General features: G+C 43.0%; 1 protein-coding gene across 21 annotated transcripts in view; it reads left to right on the top strand.

The window, feature by feature from the left end:
• Positions 1-18,055, top strand: part of NRCAM (neuronal cell adhesion molecule) — a 288,233-nt gene that overhangs the window by 194,377 nt on the left and 75,801 nt on the right. For 14 of the 21 annotated variants that reach the window (XM_086696976.1, XM_086696975.1, XR_015248105.1 and 11 more), the window contains 2 exons: positions 13,557-13,750; positions 16,461-16,478. In XM_086696976.1, coding sequence (XP_086553102.1) covers positions 13,645-13,750; positions 16,461-16,478 — 124 coding nt within the window. In that variant the 5' untranslated portion in view covers positions 13,557-13,644. Of the gene's footprint in view, positions 1-13,556; positions 13,751-16,460; positions 16,479-18,055 lie in introns of those variants that run through there. The other 7 variants (XM_086696974.1, XM_086696970.1, XM_086696969.1 and 4 more) reach the window with 1 other exon arrangement.

Genomic DNA, 18,055 nt, shown 5'->3' with positions numbered 1-18,055 from the left:
CCATTTCTCTTAGTAATGCTTAACTTTGTTTGGAAATAGATGTATTTAACTCATACTGGGACTAGAAGCAGTGTAATATGTGAGAGCACGTGTCAGGGTGGGGAAGACCTCTGGAGTGTGTCTTTATTTGGAAAACACAAGGTGTCTGAAGTTATTTTTCTTTTTTATAGTTTTATTGAGATATAGTTTACATACCGTAAAATTTACTCCTTTTAAGTGTAGTTTGCTGAGTTTTAGTAAATCAATACCGTTGTGCAAACTTCACTCCAATCTAGTTTAGAATATTACCGTCACCTTCCAAAGAATTTCTTCCTACCCATTCTAACCTCCCACCCCACAGACCCAGGCAGCAGCTAATCTGTTTTCTGATTCTATGGTTTTACCTTTTTAGAAACTTCATAGACATGGAATCATACACATTTTTGTGTCAGGCTTCTTTCACTTAGCATAATTTTCAGGTTGTACCCGTGTTGACACATATATCCGCCATTCATTCTTTGTTACTGTTGAGTTTTCCATTACATAAATACACCTTGTCGTGTTTATCTTTTCACCCGTTGGTGGACATTCGGATTGTTTCCAGTTGCTGGTTATTATAGGAAATGCTGCTGTGTCCGTGTGCATACAAGTCTTTATGTGGACTTCTGGTTCATCAGTCTTAGTTAAATACCTTGGAGTGGAATTGCTGGGTTGTATGGTAAGTGTATGTTTAACTTTTAAGAATTGCCAAACTTTTTCCAAAGTGGCGATACCTTTTTACATTTCCATAGCGATGTCCCGAAATTCTAGTTACTCCCCATCTTGACTGGTACTTGATATAATCAGTCTTTCTGAATACAGCTTTTCAGGTGGGTGCATCGTGGTATCCCATCTGGTTGTAATTTGCATTTCCGTAATGACAAATTACATCAAACATCTTTTCATGGGTTTATTAGCCATGTGTATATCCTTGGGGAAGTGCCTACCCATATCTTTTGCCCATTTTTAAAAATCGAATTGTCTTCTTATTTTTGAGTTGTATGAGTTTTTTATATTTTGTGGCTACAAGTCCCTTATTAGATTTGTGATTATAAATACTGGTCTCCTAGTCCGTGGCTTGGCTTGGCATTTTCTTATTGCTGTCTTTTGAAGAACAAATGTTTTTAATTTTGATGATGTTTAATTTATTATTTTTTCTTTTCTGGATTATACTTTTAGTATTATATTTTAAGAAGCTCCCTAATGAAGGTCAAAGAGCTCTTCTTTTCCATCCTTTGACACAAGGATGGAAAACTATTGACTTTTATTTCTTTAAAATGACCAAGAATCATCTGGATGCTGCAACTGGGGCTTGGCAGCCTGTTTTATGGTTTAGTGGTTGTGGTGATGGTCGCGGTCAGGAGGACAGGTGTATTATTGTCATTTTACACAATTATAACTTGGCTTCGGAAGCCTTATAGCATCCATTCTGCTGAGCACTGCTCAAAACAGCTCCCTCCTAAAAACAAAAAACAAAAAACCCCAAAACCGCAGCTTCCCCTTGCCTGTTTGCTACCTATCCTCTCTGACCACCCCCAAGCAGCCATTGATCTGTACATAATTGATTCTCAGATTATTGAGTTAAATTTAATTAAATCCTCCAAAATTCCCTGCACATTTTGCTGTTTGCATGAGAAGATGGCAGTTCGTTTAATTGAGGTGTAATTTACACACAACATTCTATGAGTTTCAGGTGTATGCTATAATGATCTGACATTTGTGTATGTTGTGAAATGATCACCCCAATACGTCTAGCCAACATTCGTCACCATACATAGTTACAAGATGTGTTCCTTGTGCTAAGAACTTTTACAGTTTACTCTCTTAGCAACTTTCAAATGGGCAATGCCGTGTTATTAACTACAGTCATCATGCTGTCCATGTGTATATCCCCTTGACTTATTTCTTTATAACTGGAAGTGTGTACCTTTTCACTCCCTTCACCCATTTCACCCCAACCACCCCCTGCCTCTGACAACCACCAGTCTATTCGCTGTACTTAGGAGCTTGGTTTTTTGTTTTGTTTTATTTTGTTTTGTTTTGCTTTGCTTTGTTCAGATTCCACACGGAATGAGATCATGTGGTATTTGTCTTTCTCTGTCTCAGTTCACTTAGCATAATGCCCTCAAGGTCCATCCATGTTGTCACAAATGGCAGGATTTCATTTTTTAATGACTAAATAGCATTCCCTTGTTTGTGTGTATGTACGTGTATGTATATTTATATAAAATCACATCACATTTATTTATTTCTATTTATTTTTAAGTAATCTCTACTCCCGATGTGGGGCTTGCTCTCACAACCCTGAGATCAAGAGTCACAAGCTCTCCTGACTATCCAACCTTTTTTTAAGTGAATGACTGTACCAATTTACATTCCCACCAACAGTGCACAAGGATTCCCTTTTCTCCACATCCTCACCAACACTTATTTCTTGTCTTTTAGATAATATCCATTCTACCAAGTGTAAGGTGATGTCTTACTGTGGTTTTATTTTACATTTCCCTGATGATTAGTGATAGTGAGAAGCTCGTCATGTATTTGTCGGCCATCTGTGTGTCTTCTTTTGACATAGTCGCCCTTGTTTACTCTGGCTTTTGTTGCCTTTGCTTTTGGTGTCAGATCCCCAGTGTTTACTGGCTTAATCCTGAGCCACCTGACCAGGCAGGAGAAAGAGGGCCTTCAACTATTCATTGCCTCCTGTACGTGAGCATTCTCTGCACTCACACCTAATACTCTTTTTAGCTCTAGGAATGTCTTTGGGTTCTGTCTCCAACATTATCCTTAGTGGTGTCCCTGGGTGTCCTTCCCGCCGCCTCTCACCTTTCTGCTGGTTTTGTTCTTACCCCGCCCCTTGCATTTCTAGATTCTGCTGGCTGCTCTTCCAGGCTTTGAATCCCTTCTCCACAAAATATTGTCTCTCCTATTGCCCAAGTGATGTCCACTGGCCACAGGAGGTTCAGCAAGTGGTAGCCGGACCCAGAAACCACTGCTCAGCCTCTGCGGGAGCCCCACGCCTCCTCCTCTCTGAGAAGAGACTGGACACAGACTTGCCTCCCCGCCCACGTCATTCTGCCCTTTGTTGAGATGGTCACGTGCACCTGATACTCATGTGTCCATCTCTGCCTTGCCAGGCTTCATCAGATTTAATAACCAGTGGCCTCGCAGAATCTGATGCTTGGGTCTCTTTTTTTTCCAAGTTCTGGTCTTGGGGGCATGTCAATGGCTATACTCTGGGTGGCTGCTTTATTTGGCTCTGCTTCATTAACACAGGCGCAGAGCTCACACTCCAAAGCCCAGGGCTGGAGGAGACCTTAGAGATGTTCAAAGCGTGAGCCCTTACAGAAGTTGCCCTGGAAATCTTTGAGATTCCTTTCATGTGCTTAAGAGAATTATTTTTTGCGGGTATTTTTCTGCCTAGTTTCTTGGTGAATTGCCATAATTTCAAAACCAAAAAAAAAAAAAAAAAAAGATACTACTCATAATGTAACTTGGAAATTTCTTACACCTAACGGTGTATCTTTTATTGCTTTGTCTTTGTCCTCCTATGTCATGTTCCCTTCTTATTTCCCAGCTCTCTTTCCAGAAAGGCACAAATGTTTGTCTTTAGGAAATAAATGCTCAGCTTACCCACAAAAATGGTTCCATGAAAATGGAACTGAAGAGACAAAAGGGGCAGTAATTCTAAGTGTAAGGTTCTTATCAACCAACTTTGATAGAAACCAGAGGCTTTTCTATCCCAATTATTCCGGGAAGCAGGACACTTGGACCCAAAATACTTTCTTCTTGCTGGCGTTCCTAAATCGGCTCTTGGAAATGCCATTTCTTTCACTGCATAGTGGAATAAATCCTTTCTATGGAGCCCTTTTCAGTAGTAGGAGAAATAGAATGTGATCTTCTCATAGAAAAAGCGGTTCCTGAGAAGTCAGTGTCTTTTAGCACACACAACACTCAGCAGAGTATTCTAAAGCTTTGATCGATGGGTTGATTAAATTTCAACATCGTGGAGAAAATTGTTTCTAACATCCATGCGTTTGTGTGCTTCGCTTTCATAGAGAATATGGACTCCTAAGGAGCTAATATTCCACTTCCTGGAAACTGAATTGTATTCTCAATGCTAAGGAGCAAGATGCTGTTTGGAGTAAATCTGACAAATTCTTTTGGAAGCAAAGGATCACTTATTGATTTATTTTTTTTATAAATGCAGATTTCCACATGGCCTGTTTAAAGAAAACGAAGTGCAGTAGGAGTTAAATATTTCATGAATTACTCCCCTGTTTTGCTGATAAGTCCTTTGTAGTGCAAAATGCATATCGGCAAGTAACGGAGATCTGTTCTTTACGTGAAATCGCCTCTGGCTGGAATGAAGGATTTCCAGCTAGTTCGTTTATGATAATATACCTTTCCTAGCACTGATAACAAGTGGAGAACACAATTCTTCATGTCATGTCAGTCTCCATTTCTCATTTCCATGGTATTGTTGTGATTCTACGGAGCCTGGATACCTTAGCGAAATATATTTTGAAACATTACTGTGAAGATTATAGTCATCTGTGACATGGCAGGAGTGACATCCCTTGGATGTGAGAAATCTGGGCCTTCTGCCTCCTCACCTCCGCACCCAGGCTCATGTTTGGGGAAAGCCCAAGTTATAGAAGAGAGTGATTCAGAAATGCAGCGAGGAGAAAGGCAGACGAGGTGGCCGCGGGCAGCCAGCGTCCCCACAGCCCTGGCTCACCGTCCTCCTGGACTCTGATCACGGAGACGAAACGTTAAGACGACCCTCCCATACGATGTCACTTTGGAAACCCTTCCCAGAAAAAGCACCTTTCAGATCTACGGTGACTCGAGCATGCTCTGTGTGGCAGAACTAGTGGCCCTCACTAAGATATCTCAGGAGTCATTGACTACTTCTGGCCAGCTGGCTGTGAGCAGAAGACGTGTGTGTCACCTCTGGGTGGAGGCCATCGAGAGCGGGAGAATACGGGCACTCTGGAAGTCACATGTTGAGATGGCAACATTACAAAACGGTGGTGCTGCCATCAGCCTGGAGCAGAGCCCCCAGTCTGCCCACACTGGACATTAGCATGAGTGAGATATAAACTGTATTGTGCTGAAGCATTGCAACCACTGGGTTGATTGCTCCCTGCAGGATTGGCTAATTCTCTCTCCCACTCTTCTCCCCAAACCTGCCCGCAGGCCCAGCAGAAGAGGAGCACACAATGAGATTTTGAACCATGCCTTGCGTCTCCAATCCGAATGGTTCATGCCATTTAGCAGGAATATCAGTTTATAAATCCTGGATTCTTATCTTTGAAATGTGACTTTTTTGTTAAGTGGCCGGTCTGCCAGGCATCCCAAATACTATTATCTACTATTAAATGGCCGCCATTTTGCCATGGGTTGTCTACTTGACAAATGGACAAAGCGTTGCCCATTTAGAATACTAATCTCCCGTAAGGCCTTTTATGCTGGAGGTTCTAATAAACTGTTTCTGATCCTTACATCTTTTCAGTGATACTTGTGGAAATCTCACTTTACAAGAAGATAAATAGAGCCCTGGCTTGTTTCCGTGGCCCGACAGAGTTTCCAGATATATGACTATCAAGACCCGTATTCAGAATTAAATTTCCATTTCTCAGACCTCGCCTTTAGAGCAAGCAGTTCCCTACTTTCAATGTTTAAAATTGTTTCTCTTTTCTAATCTGAAGGAAACCAATGGGGAGCGGACCTTGGGATGGAGGAGTAGACCTGTCTCTCGGGCTTGGCTTCCCTCTTTCTCCTCCCCACTTTTTTCAGATTCCCTGTTTACTAGGAGAGTGAATGGACCCAATCCAAGCCAGGACCGAGCTCAGAATCCTAGTCTGCTTCATGGACATGGGAAGGTGGGAGGGGTAGACTAACAACACCGAGCTGTCTCTCTCCCCCTGTTCTCTAGCTCCGTGTTTGCCTTTTCTGCCTTAGAAATAAACTGATACAATATCTAAGACTCTAAATTAGGCATAAACCACATTTGTTTCCATGCGAGGACATTTGTTTGACGTCAGTGGTAACCGTCTTAAGTTTTGCATGAGAAATGTAACTTAAGTCTGTGCCTCTTGGCTGTACCGATATGTGCACAAGGAAGCATATCCAGGAGAAAACAGAAGGATAGCTCATTTCAGAGGGAAAAACCTACATTGCCAGACTCTTCATTTAGAATTCCTGTGGTTCCGGCCGTAATCTCATAAGGAGATCTGTGCCTTGGACGCATCAGCACTCTCAAATGTGTGTATTAGAGTCTTTCTGGTTACAAGAGACAGCCTGTCTCAGTGTATCTTGTTAATTGTTCCATATACCTGTGGCTGTGTAACAACCCAAAGTTTTGTGGCTTGAAACAACAATTTGTTGTTTTTCATAATTCTGAGGGTTTGTTAACCCTTAGATGGTTAATATCTGGTTCTCTGTTCTCAGATGGTTCTGCTGCTGCATGTGGTTTACTAAGCTACTTGCTCGGTGGTTTTCAGCCGGGAATTCAGGTGGGCCCAGAAAGTCCACAGTGGTGTTTCGTCCCCCCAGGGTCTCTTTCCGATGGCCTCTCAACATTCCGTAGTGCGGCTCAGGCCTCCCAGAGAGAACTTACAAGAGCCCAAGCCCCAGTGTGCAAATGCTCACCACACCTCTGCTTGCATAATTCTTGCTAAAATCCCATTGGCCAAAGTATGTCATGTGACCAAACCCAGTGTCTTTGTGAGAGGTGACTGCAGGGTATGGATGCTGTGAGGAGTGGGCCACCCATGTAGCAGTCTATCTGTCCTGCTAGATCGAAGGCTTGATTCAGTTTATAAGATGCAAGAAAGACAGGAAGAGGCTTCAACCAGAACCACTATTGTGGCAAACCTCATTGAAAATTGGGACATTGCTTGGGGTACCAGGAGTGTCAGAGGCCTGGTTGTCATGGTTCAAGAGGAGTAGGCACTTGTTACCGCCTTTCAGGTGTTCCGTGATGCTGCAGTCACTCAGCAACAACTTGTCCCTGTTTCGACTAATCCTGTGGCTGCCCACTGGCCTCCTTCTGCTCTGGACACCTCATATCCTCTGCTTACTCAGGGCTTCTCATGCTGCCTTGCCTCTGTATGATCTTTGGCCTTTGTTCCCGCTCCAAACTATTGACTCACTCGACCTTTCTGCCTTGTATTTACCCTCCCCCTGAGAGACGAATTTGTTACCACTTTGTTGGTCACTGTTCAGCCCTTTAAAACAGCCCAGTCATCTCACACGCTCAACATGGCTGCTGCTGCCTTGGTCAGACACCCACCCCTGATTCTTCTAGCCTTGGTCAGGATGGTGGGGTCAACGCAGAAGGACAAAGGGAGTGTAGTGAGCATTTAGAGCATTACAGCCGCCCATTCATTCATAGTTAATTGTGATTGGGTTTGGAGGTGGGAGGAGAAGGTCTTCCTTTGAGGGGCGCTGTTCCCTTTCTCTCTCACCGCACCCACCCTTCCTCTCCAGTCAGCTCTCCCACCCTTGCAGCTGATCCTGACGGCTGTCCGCAGATAACTGGCTGTACAAGTGTGAACAGGTGCCATCCTTGGTCAGGGTCGCTGTTAGTCTCACCCACGTGGACTTTTCATTAAGCATGCTTTATCCTTTGTCTTAGATCTCTCGATTATATCATTGCCTACTATTTCCTTTCTTGTAATTGGCTATGCTAAACAAAGGACGTGTGGGGGAAAAAAAGCCAGCATCCAAATCATTTCATGGGTTGCAAAAGGTTAGATCTCATTAAAAGGCGTTGGTATTTCTGATGCTCTAACTTCCGTGACAAAAGGGCTTGGATAAATTTTTCTAAATTCAAGAGGTCCTTAAGATTTCATTTTACGTATGTTTATCCTTATCATGGAATAGCTCTAGAAGGATTTGCAAAACTTGGTTAGTAATAACCCTCTCAGGGAGAAACTAGGTTGCTTACTTTGAATTTATGATCTTTTGTACCTTATGAATGTTGTACCACGTGCATATATTGCCTACTTTTAAAATTAACTTTGTGAAGCGTGTCTTCTCCACATTGTCCTCACTAGCAGTTCCTTGAAAAGGCCCCAGCCAGCATGTGGTACAATTCCAGCTGACAGTATTCATGTGGATTCCCACATGCAGAGGCCCCCAAAGTCATGCTATGGGCAGCGCCGTGAAGATCTTCTGTCTGATCTCTCTATATGTATATCTATATTCAGAAACCATTAGGGTTTTTTTTTTTTCTTTTAACACCAGTGACTAAACTTGGTAATTCTACTTGCTTCTTAGTTAAATGCAAAATCAGAAACTACGAGAGGGAGGGAAATGCCAGGGGCTTCTCAGGGAGTGGCGATGTGAGCCGGCTGGAAGTTCCAGACCTTCCCGGAACCGGACCTCTGGGTCTGGCACTTAACATACCAGGTGTGTGTCCTTAAGCAGGTGACTTTACCATTCTGCGCCTCGGCTTCCTTATCAGTAAATCGGGAGGTGTAATAGAGTTTACCTTTTGGGGTTATTGGCAAGATGACATAAGTGAATGCGTGGAGCAAACTCCGTGTGATTCCTGGCACATGGAAGGTGCTCGATGAATCACAGCCATTGTGATGGGCTTTTTTTTTTTTCTTCTCATCTATCAAGTGGGAACCATACTTGCTTTCCTATTTTCTGGGGTTTCTATGGATGTCAAATAAGAGAACCAGTTATAGTGCTCTGAGGAATGGAGATTTGAACTGTTATCGAGACGTGTTCTATCATCTATTATTTGGGTAAAAACACCTGTTAATTGTCCATCTTTCCTTGAATACTATTCTAGCTTCTAGGTACCAGATTTCTTGCTGAAACTCTACTATAGGACATCCCTTTGGGCTAGGAGGAAATTAGAAACCTGTTCCTGGTGCTTCACAAAGTTGGCTTTGTTATTTGAAGAGACCGTTACAATTGCTGTGGGCACATAATCTCGGACTACTTTTTCTGAGGCGTTTTCATGGTAATGTAGTTGTGTGTAGATTTAAGTGTGACTTTGTTGATGTGTTCATTATGCAAAGTCATTGTCCATTTCCCATTGACCTTCCTTCCATAGTCTCAGACTCAAAAATCTGTGATTGAAAAGCACAAGCATGGGCTAGAATGGACATTAATGCGCTCATTCTTATGGTAAACATTTAACAAAATATAGAAAGTAACCATCCCCAAGTAGACTGCTGAAAAACGCCTTTCACAGTCAAGATGATGTCACACTCAGTTAGTGTGGCCAGTTAGTGAGGCCAGACACTGATGGGTCACCAAAGCAACAATTAGTGTGCCAAAGGGCATCCAGTCACATAAGCATATTTGTTTATTGGCTTAGAGAATAGATTGTGTTACGTTGCACAGTCAGCATTGAACCACCCATGTTGGGACGCCAAAAAAGCACAAACAGACCAGAATAAAATGGTGATTAATGCATGGCCTTCCAGTTCTGGTTAAAAGCTGATATATTTTCTTAATGAAAATAATTTCATCTTTCACTTGAGAGAAAAACAAAGATTTATTTTCTTTCAAATGACAAGACTTCTTAAGCGGGTAACAGAAGAGCTATGTTTCTTGGGATTAATATGAATTCTTTTAAAATACATGGTAAACAATGCAGGGGAGCATTTGCTGTACGATTTAATATGTATTTTAGGCAAAAAGAAATAAGGGAACCTTGACTTGTATTTCTTTTCCAATGATGAAAAGTTTACCAAAGAAGGGAGATTTTTCTTTCCTGTCTGGAGGCAACAGGCAAAGAGTTGCCTTGAATGGAGTTAAATGAGGAGAAATATTAAAAGGCTTTTCTGTTTATCAATACTCCGGGGTCATCTTAACAGTATATGTGGTTTTAAATATCAGGGTGAATAATATTGCAAAGACCGACCTATCATTTGTCTTATTCAAGCATGCTTTAAAATGTCTGCGCAGGTATTTTTTTGTAAATTTCAAGCTGTGTTGTACTAACATACTCGTTAGCCTTGACTGAACATGATGCCTGCTACTTCCAAGTGCGGTTTCACTCGTTTTAATGTAATTGCATAAGCCTGGTAGTGTTGATTCACAGTTCTCGGGTAAGAGAGGATGACCGTCACCTTGCAAGGTAGGACCACAGGGCAGATGGGCTCCTAGCAGGGCAGGGCGTTGACATCAATACTGAGAGCACAGAAGCAGCGGTTTTTCTTTGTGAGACATGCCGAGCACATCACTCCTACGGAGAGGAAGCTCAATTTTCTGTAGCTGTGTTTGATTCTCACTTTGAGTGAGTGCTGGGGACCTAATGCTGTCCTTAGGCACGGAGTTTTTCACCTCTGATGGCATATGTAGGAGGAGTGAGTGATTTTCCATAGGCAGGAGTCTGAGGATGGGGAGGGCAGTGGCTTTGTCCTCTCCAAACAGAAGCTACACTGGACACAAGTTGTTGCAGTTAACTTACTACTTCCGAAGAAACACTTCATCTAGCTTACGACCCCCTCTCATTGTGAGGATTTACTCATGTCTCTTCAAGTAAGTCCTTTCTCAGTTTCTCTTAACAATTTTAATTTTTTTCTTTATGCAACACTGTGATTTTGCGGCAATATTTTATTCCCTACAGCGTCTGAAAAGGTAGAGTGGGTTGAAAGATACTTCCTTGTCTATGAAACTGCTTGGCGGTTTTCTCTCTTTGAAGAATGAAGAGTTAAGGCATGCAGGCAAAGTAAATAATAAGTTAAGAATTTAGAAATTGTAGGTGGTTGCTTAAGACCGTGTGAGCATTATAATTTATTAGTGCATCTTTTAGAAAGTGTTTTCGTTCCCCAGCACCTCTTCCAGAGAGTAAGGCACTTAAGTGAAACAAACTGACATAGAAAGCAGGAATATCTGCCATTGTTTCCTTGGAATCTGTGGTTTCCTCTCAATCTGTGTAGTTTGTAACATCCACTTGTTTTAGAGTCATTTGCGCCATTTATTTGTATTTTCCCTAAAGTTTATGTTGAAATTCAGAGTTAGTGTTCCACAGAAAAATCACGAGAGACCTAAGTAAATCTGATGAAATGATACAGATATGCTTTGCACACAGAGAAAGACTGCCTGGTGTATATTTTGGTTGGAAATAGTTGGAGGAGCTTCTCAATCTGCCTCTCGATGTTTGATGGGCGTGATTGTTCATGTATTGTAAATGGAAAGACAAATTTCTTGGCTCTGAAATGAAACCACATAATATGGATGTTTCATTCAGGAAACAGATTTATATACATATAATGTCTCTGTGTAGTATAGTAAGTTCTTCTTTTGGTATTTGGTTACCAAAAGGTGTCCCAGCTATAATTGTAATTGTGTTCAAATCAGAACTCAGTTGCTAGTAAAACACGTTATCTGGATTGTTTCATTTTTCTTTTATACATATAAACTGTATTCCATATATAGGCATGATAGGAGAACTAAGTTGACCATATAGACAAGGGTTTGGTTTTCATACCCAATAGTGTAAATATAAATATGGCCTTAGGTAGATGGCAGTCAGACTATCTGAATGCAACCTCATCCTCAAAGATCTGAAATCTCTATTTCTTTCCCCTTTTCTCAAAACCTTTCTTTTTTTTCCTACAAATACTCATTTACTCTGTACCATGTGCCAGGCACTGTGATGGGCTCTGGGGACACAATAGGGAACAGGAAAGGTGCAGTCCTTCCCTTTAGGAGACTTTTAGTTTAGTGGGGAAGATGGATATTAGAAAAAGACACAATTACACAGACAATGAAAATCGCACAAGTCATTCGGTAATTAAGCTGTGGGAGCTATCGTCGTCTGCAATAACAGCATCCCTCTACGTTCTCGAGAGAGCCATTGGTCACTCCCCTCTGTCTTCATTAATGAGAAGTCACGATTGAATCTGTCATTCCAGGAAGGAGTTGGCTGTGGGACAGAGGTCTATATTGTGTGTGTGCTCATGTTCTTCTGTGTGGGGCGAACACGTTCATGTGTGAGGCACACTATGTTGGGTGATGGGAGAGGGATACAGAAGTGGGAGAGGCACCACCTTTGCCTGAAGGAGTAGGGGAGAGAGCATGCGTATCAAAAAAGTCTATTTATCTTTGCATCTATCTGTATAATATACATCACGATTAAATGATTAAAACAAGGAATTTCAGGGGTGCCTGAGTGGCTCAGTCACTTAAGCGTCCGACTTCGGCTCAGGTCATGATCTCACAGTTCATGGGTTCAAGCCCTGCATCGGGCTCTGTGCTGACAGCTCAGAGCCTGGAGCCTGCTTTGGATTCTGTGTCTCCCTCTCTCTCTCTGCCCCTCCCCCGCTCATACAATCTCTGTCTCTGAAAAATAAATAAACAGTTTTTTTAAAAAGGAATTTCACGGGCGCCTGGGTGGCGCAGTCGGTTAAGCGTCCGACTTCAGCCAGGTCACGATCTCGCGGTCCGTGAGTTCGAGCCCCGCGTCGGGCTCTGGGCTGTTGGCTCAGAGCCTGGAGCCTGTTTCCAATTCTGTGTCTCCCTCTCTCTCTGCCCCTCCCCTGTTCATGCTCTGTCTCTCTCTGTCCCAAAAATAAATAAACGTTGAAAAAAAAAAAAATTAGTATATGTGCTGCCGAAGCGAGCACGAAAAAAAAAAAATTAAAAAAAAAATAAAAAGGAATTTCAGGAATTCTTAGTGGGGGTGAAATGACTTCTAGTGTGGTTGATCAGCTAATGTTTCAATATTAGGTGATCTATACAGAAATAACTTGGACTTTGATAGGGAAATATGGTGGAGAGGGCATTCCAGGCAGAAGGAACAGAGTGAACAAAGGCAAGAAGGTGGGAAAATTCAGGGCATGTTGCAGGACGGATCCAAGAAAGGGAAGCAGAAGCCGACTATCGAACAAAAAAAAATAGCTCTATGCCAACAGGACAAGACAAGGTTGGCAGGATAAATTGAGACCAGATCGCTGAAGTTTTTCTATTTTCTGTTTAAGGATGTATTGAACTTTATTTGGTAGATCCCACTGTTGAGGGGGGTGACTGTGGTGAGAAAGGCCTGGAACTTGGAGCCTCGGGTGTGCCTGCCACCGTAGTCTCAGTGAGGGAAGGGGAAGGCCCTGATTGTTGGCTGTTCACCTGGTAAATGAGTGTTTGGGGTTTGAAGCAAATTTGCCACAGTGCCCTGGACTTTCCCAAAGATAATCTCTAGCATGGAGAAGCCATTAGGCCTTCCCTCTTCCCTCAGTTGCCAATCGATTTATACGCCCAGCTTTTTTTCCTATTAGGAATGACATGGTAGGCCTCCGATATAAATGCAGATATTTTAAATGGGAAAACCGTAAGGATGGCCAAGTAGACAGATTTTACTTGACATCACTACAAATGCTTCTGACCTGATTTTAGCTGACGTATGAATAAATGATTATTCCAGCCTTGAGAGTTAAATATTTAAACGTTAGTTCCTTTTTGGAGTTCATGTATAATACAGAACTGATTTTCTGTGCTGCAGACTTCCTCTCGTTGCCTTCTTTTTTTTTTTTTTAATACACCATAATTCTTATCCTACCCTTTTTCAGTTCCCTGCATGAACATTATTTAAACGTTGCACGCAAATCTGCGAAAGAAGAAAAGGATAGTCTGTGGGTCTCAGCAGGAGTTCAGCTAATGCAGCTTAAAATAATGCCGAGAAAGAAGCGCTTACCTGCAGGCAGAGTGGCCCTGATTCTCTTCCTGTGCCAGATGATTAGTGCACTGGAAGTACCACTTGATCGTAAGTATTAACGTTTCAAAGCTGTTAGGCCTGGGAGTTAAAGCCTCCCCGGCATTTCCCGTCACTGTGAGCCGTGTGAATGGAGAAGGTGTCTGTGTGATACTGAAAAGCTAATCAAAATTAATTTGGCTTTTACCTCCAAGCACCTGGTGTTTATAAAGAGTCTCACCATAGAAATGGCCATTGAACTGGTCAGACCATTGTCCCCTCCCTATCATTATCTTTCTTCCTCCTCAGGTGCCTTTTGTATACCATGTGGCTCGGGGGGGGGAGGGGGGGGGAAGGAAAAGGAGCGAATCGTGGGCTCCCCTGATCCAACAGGCGACTCTTGATCGAAGCAGTGCTGCAAGAAAACTCAATCACTTTAAAACGGCCATGGGGACATCCCCACTTATCCCCTCCCCACTACTCCACCCTCTCCCGTCATGCACTCAGGGTGCTCTGGAAAGATTGGGGGATGTTTTCTCAGCCAACCCCATGCTCCTCAGTATCCCCAAACAACCCATAATTCATTTCTCTCTTTTTTTAAAAAATTTTTAATGTTTCTTTTATTTTATTTTTTTTTTGAGAGAGAGAGAGAGAGAGAGAGAGAGAGAGAGAGAATGAGTGGGGGAGGGGCAGAGAGCAAGGGACACAGAATCCGAAGCAGGCTCCAGGCCCTGAGGTGTCAACACAGAGCCCAACGCAGAGCTCGAACCCTCGAACTGTGAGATCATGACTTGAGCCGAAGTCGGACACTCAACCGACTGAGCCACCCAGGTGCCCCAGTTCATTTCTCTTGATTCCAACAAGGCAAAAGTCCCTTTAAATAGGAGTCTGGATGTAGGACGTGTGTCTTATCTGCAGCCTAGAGAAAGATCTTTGGCTTAAAAGATGTGATCAAAGACCAAAAGGTAAATTTTGAGAAGAAAACAAGTCATCTGCAAAAACACAATTTTTTTTTTTTTTAATTTTTTTTTTCAACATTTATTTATTTTTGGACAGAGAGAGACAGAGCATGAACGGGGGAGGGGCAGAGAGAGAGGGAGACACAGAATCGGAAACAGGCTCCAGGCTCCGAGCCATCAGCCCAGAGCCTGACGCGGGGCTCGAACTCCCGGACTGCGAGATCGTGACCTGGCTGAAGTCGGACGCTTAACCGACTGCGCCACCCAGGCGCCCCTGCAAAAACACAATTTAAAATGGGACAGCGGGGACTACTGTCTTAGCCTCCAGCCCCCCCCCCCCCCCCTTCCTGATAGTAGAGTACATGCTGAGCTCTTCCTTCTCTGGGTGGCCTGGCAGTGAACAATAAAGATAATGCTGGATTCCAACCGGTCCCTTCTCTTGCAATGGAAGCAGAATTTCAAATTTGGACAATTACTGTACTTCAGATTCATCCTTTACTGTTGATCTCCGTGACCTCTTTAAATCCATTTGCTTCCTGAATAGGACATCTGCTTGGCAAGCTTTCCAAGGTGCAAGGAAGATAGCACTTTCTTGGGGGCCGTTCCATTGTCGGGAATTTCATTTTTTTACCAAAGGATGTTGCAGGTGCCAGTGGGAAGACATTAAGAAGGGATGTGGTCTGCCCCGCTCCCTGGAGACCTCCTTTGCCACGCATCTATGGTCTAAAGGACGATAAAATGCAACATCTCGTTATTTATTAAAGTATTATAAAGTATTATAAAGTATTCATTCATTGCCCTTCATTTCAGTTAAAAACAAAAACAAAAACAAAAAGGTATGATTGGCTAAGGCCATTGGAGTTGGATTGCCTAAGTAAGCATTTGCCCTACCAGGAGAGAGACAAAAGCCCTTGAGAGAAATGGGCTTTTGTTCTCTCTTGTGTTAAATATATTCTCCCTTAATCTGACTGCCTAATCTAACCATCAGAGGGGAACAGTCACCTATGGCTAACTCAATTACCGCTGCTAATGGAGAAGAGGCATCACCATGATGAAAAGAAAGTCACGGACAATGCCGCTCCTGTATTAACCTTTACAAGTAGAAGTGACAGGCGGCGCTGCAGAATCATTTGAATTGCATGCTAATGTAATTTCTTCCCTGCCCCTGTCCCCTACACCCCTTCTGCATGAGCTGCTCCTTGATGTGGGTCCTAGCAGCCCTTGGGTGAGGAGGGATTCTGAAGCAGAAATAATGCTACCGGCTGAAAAGTTCCATTCCCGACCTGGAGACGAACCACAGAAATAGAAACAACTGAAAATCAGTGCTGCGTTTGGCACGGATGGAGCACTGTCACTGTAGTGCTGTCCCATTGTTAGGCATTATGACCACGTGCATAGTGGTGTCTGGGATAATAGGATCAGACGCGACGCAGTATGTGACAACTCAGATTAATTGCAGATTCCAGCTATTTTTCAAATTGAACATAATTACTTGTCCAGCACAACATGTATGGAATGGAATTAGCCATCCCCATTCCTAGAAGAATCCTTTTTTTTTTTTTTTTCTTTTTGCCTACAGCATTCCTTTTGTTCTTCCACATGTTTATGCGGGATCGCTGCCACAGGAGGAAACAAAACCATTATTGGGAGTGTCTTCCTTTTACGACTCCACAACTGCCATTTTCACTGTACTGGTTTTTTAGGTCAAACCAAATAGACGAGATGCCCCTTTGGTCTCCAGGGTTCTAACGTTCTTATTACTAACATCTGGTTTTCTTTAATCCTGTTTGCCCACTCACCTGCTGATATTGATGGGGAAAAAGCAAAACTTCTTGAAGACTGTAAGTGTCTTTCTGTAATTACTAGGCAGTGTGAAAACTTGACCATGTCTTTGTTTTTGAATTAATGCTGTGAATTGAATGCACAACTTTATGATTTGTGACTAACGTCGTTTTAAGCATGTGCATTTACTATGGCTAAACATTGCATTTAAATACCAAGAAGCAAGTTTAATATTATCCCTGCATGAATTCTGAGGACTCAGGTATTTACTCTTTCTTTTGCCAATATTCTGCTCTACTAACTTCCAAGCTTTATTCACATCTGATGTAACTCAATGAGAAAATTCACAAAATTTAAAGGAAATTACTGTCTGGTTCTAAATGCCATTAAATGCTTGCTGGGCTTAAGGCTTGTCTTTTGATATCTTTCAGAAGGTGAGCACATATGCATAGGCTTCACCCAAGTCAGCAGCCATATGTACGCCTTGCCATACTTCTTCGGCCTGAGGACTGTATGGACTAGCGTTCCATCCACATTCCAGTGAATTTGAACATTGTTTTCAAGTGTGCAAACGACAAATAAGCAGTCCCCACTCACATCGTCTCCGAGCGGCTTGGTCTAAGCAAAACTTCTGCTGTCTTGGGCAGTGAGTGGGGCAGCATCTAGTATCTACCTAAAAAAGAGTTAAAAAAAAAAAGTTTTCAGGCATTTGAAAAAACCTTTGAGATTGGATTAACCAGGAAAACCATGTAAAATCACCTTTCCCCCTATCGCTTCGAAGCATTTGTTCATTGCCAGGGGACCTACGCGCTGTTCAGAGGTGTGGGTAAGCAGTACACTCCTGGCAGGTCAGAAATGGCATTGAACGGGCTCTCCTGCAGACGTGTGAACACAAGTTCTGGGTCTGAAACCACCAGACAGACCTCTGTCACTTGCAGAAAAATACAAGGAATTGGACTGAGTCACCCCAACAGTCCCCCCATCGGCCACCTGGGTGTCCACCATTCAGGTGTGAAATTCCAGGCTTCTGTCCGTCATCCCAAACTCTATACTCCCGGAGCCTAAAAGATTACTCAAAGATGAAGCTGGTCCAAATAAAAATGATTGTGATCATAATTTACACATAGCTAACACTGAACCACTACAGTATTGGCATGCCCTAAGAATTTTACGCACGTTCTTTAAGTTCATCCTCCTGGTGACCCTTGGAGGTAGACACCATAGATACCCCTTTTAAGCCCCATTTTCCCTCTAAGGAACTAAGGGCTTGCGACAGTTAGGAAACTGGCTTGAAGTCTCACAGCTGGTAAGAAGCAAACAGACTGGTTCTTAACCCCCAGACCAAAGTGCTAACCAGCACCGGGAACCGATAGGCCAGCAGGAGTGAGTGTTCGTTGTAAGGAGGCGGAGGTGAGGACAAGCAGCCGGCTGAGTGGGAGCCGGAGACAGGGGCAGCTCTTGCTAAATGGAGGAGGGAATGATAGTGCTGAGTATCCAGCATTTAGTAGGTGCGCAGTAAGAGAGGGCAGTCATGAGCTCTGCTTTTCGTCTGTCCTTTGGTGTTATTTGGATATTTAGTCAGAGCCAGCATTGTCGTGTCTGTTGTGGTGGACAGCAGCAAGACCAGAGACAAAAC

Source organism: Puma concolor, chromosome A2, assembly GCF_028749965.1.
Source record: "Puma concolor isolate L17-30 chromosome A2, mPumCon1.1.hap2, whole genome shotgun sequence".
NCBI lineage: Eukaryota > Metazoa > Chordata > Mammalia > Carnivora > Felidae > Puma > Puma concolor.
This window is presented reverse-complemented; position numbering and strand designations above follow the sequence as displayed.